The sequence below is a fragment of the Rhinopithecus bieti genome, unplaced genomic scaffold (genome assembly GCF_001698545.2).
Source record: "Rhinopithecus bieti isolate Rb0 unplaced genomic scaffold, ASM169854v2 scaffold_2574, whole genome shotgun sequence".
Classification (NCBI taxonomy): Eukaryota; Metazoa; Chordata; class Mammalia; order Primates; family Cercopithecidae; genus Rhinopithecus; species Rhinopithecus bieti.
Window position 1 is genome coordinate 7,472,213 of NW_016804493.1, and position 2,500 is coordinate 7,474,712.

Below are 2,500 nucleotides of genomic sequence, written 5' to 3' on the forward strand. Positions count from 1 at the left end.
AAAAAAAAAAAAAAAACTGGAGTTACAAAGGAAATAGAGTGAAAGAAAAGAAAAAAATTTTTTTTAACCTACTGGAAAACGTAATACAATTTCCTTCAACCTACTGGAAAATGTAATACAATTTCCTTCACAGCAGAGAAAATGTCCAAAAGAAGAAATGTGATCCTTTCCTACTGAATATCAAATCTCAAACAAATCAGAAAACAGGATGAATTCTGAATACTAATTCCCTTCTCTAATCAAAAACTGAAAGATTAAAAAAAAAAGCACAAAAATGAAGATGTGAAGGAAAACAAGGTGACCTTTAGCTCACAAAGCATTTCCCCTCTAATAGAATTTCCAAAATTGTGATAACAACTCCCCTTTCCAAGTGATCAAACTATGAAAAGTCCATAAAAAGCCTTTCAGACAAACACCTCATGAATCCATTGACCTTACCTCTTGAAACTCCTTTTCTTTTTCCTTAATTTTCTGTTCCAGAGAACATCTGGCACTTTCTGCATTTTGTCGCTGACAACTCAAATCTTCCGTCAATTTTTTCAGTTTTTGTTCCAATGCAGTACACTAATAACGAGTAAAAATGTTCAAGACAAAATAAATATTACTCAGGTAAACAAACAAATATTTTGTGTTTTAGCAAACAATTTATGTTTAGGAACTATTAGCAAGGATGTAAAGCATTATCCCACTTAAATACTTCCTAATTTGTGCCGTGAAAAAAAAGATCAGTATGTCTAACAATTCTAACATTTTGTTGCAGGGAAATGAGAGGTTAAAATGCAATGGTGTTAGCCTATGTAATTTAAAAGCTGTAAAATCATCAGAGGGTGCCCATTACCCTCATATGATAGTCTCTTTCAAGCATAATGGATTTTGTGGTAAATTTTAAATATTAAAACGTTCTTTCCACCATGTTCCCAATATGCCACTTTAAATTTCAGGAGGTTCACAGGACTCCAGAGAGTATCACAACTGGTTTTTAATCATGCTGCCATAAGCAACACAAAGAACATTCCATTGCCTTTTCACAAAGCCAGATATACCTAGAATAATTTTTAAGACATGAATTACATGAAAATTCAGGATGCTCTTCTAAAATTAGATTGGAACAAAATGGTTTTAACTCTTCAAGTGTTGAAAGCCATTCTTCTCTACATTCCCCATGGGCTCAAATCCTTAAACTGCCCTACAAAACAACTCTATAAAGACCAGGGAATAAAAAGACAACTTCATCTTGGTGGGGTAGAATTCTCCACTACAAAAGAAATGTGCTCCAAGTTGGCAGATCTCTCTAGTAATGTAGATTCTCCAAAGTCTGATTTAAAATTATGAAAAATATTAGAAATGTAACTAAGAATTCAGAGGAAAAGAAAACACTGTAATACTCAATCGCTACAAAGAATTCACTCAAAAATCCTGGTGACCAGTCAATCACCAACTATTAACTAACCAAAGAAGAAAGGGGCCAAGCTGGTCATTCCTGACTAAATGACTTTGCAAATATCAGAACTTTAAAAATAAGAAACTCAAAAGGTTAAAATTTTGAGGCAGATGTTCAATGACACTCTTGTCATTATCTTTATCGCCCTTAAATTTTCAAAGGCCCAAAGAAAAGCATTATGGAGATTATTTATAACAAAAATAAATATGAATTTACAAATATTGATTAAGAGCCCACTACACATGTCACGTACTGTTCTGGGCATTAGGGATACAAGAGCAAACAACTCAGACAAAAGTCACCGCTCAGGCCAGGCGTGGTAGCTCACCCCTGTAATCCCAGCACTGTGCGAGGCCAACGTGGACAGATCACTTGAGGTCAGGAGTTCGAGACCAGCCTAGGCAACATGGTGAAACCACGTCTCTACTAAAATTACAAAAATTAGCTGGGCATGGTGGTGCCCACCTGTAATCCCAGTTACTCGGGAGGCTGAGGCAGGAGAATTGCTTGAACCCAGGAGGCGGCGGTTGTGGTGAGCCAAGATTGTGCCACTGCACTCCAGCCTGGGCAATTAGAGTGAGATTCGGTCTCAAAACAACAAAAAAGTCACTGCTCAAATGATGGTTCAAAATTTTGATGGTTGACAAATCTCAGGGAAAAAAATAAAGAAAAACACCTTTGCACCACAGAGTAAATGAATGAACCCGTGGCGCCCTCTACCGGCACGCCTTCAAACTGCAATACATTCCACTAAAGGGTCCTGCAATCAAGAATCCTTTCCTACTAAACACAGCAGGTTAAAAGAGTCTTTAGAAGGTACTTGTATTTTATTTAAAATTTTTTAAACAACATTCTATTATCAATGATACCTAATTCATATAAGAGTATCTGACCACTAGGTGTCATGAATGCTCCATAATACTCTAAAATAGTGCCCAGAGCTCAAGTCCTTGAAAATACGTAGCACATGACCCTGGGCACTTACTCCGGACCTTTTTATCTGTAAACTGTGGGTGCTGAACTCCAGGTCTGCTGCCAGCTCAACACTCTGTTTCTCCA

At 36.8% G+C, this 2,500-nt stretch overlaps 1 protein-coding gene across 1 annotated transcript in view; it reads right to left on the reverse strand.

Moving 5' to 3' along the window:
• The window catches only part of CENPF (centromere protein F), a 46,033-nt gene that overhangs the window by 24,082 nt on the left and 19,451 nt on the right, over positions 1-2,500 (reverse strand). Inside the window, 1 exon segment of the mRNA XM_017868620.1 lies at positions 356-564. Within this exon segment, the coding sequence (XP_017724109.1) occupies positions 356-564 (209 nt within the window).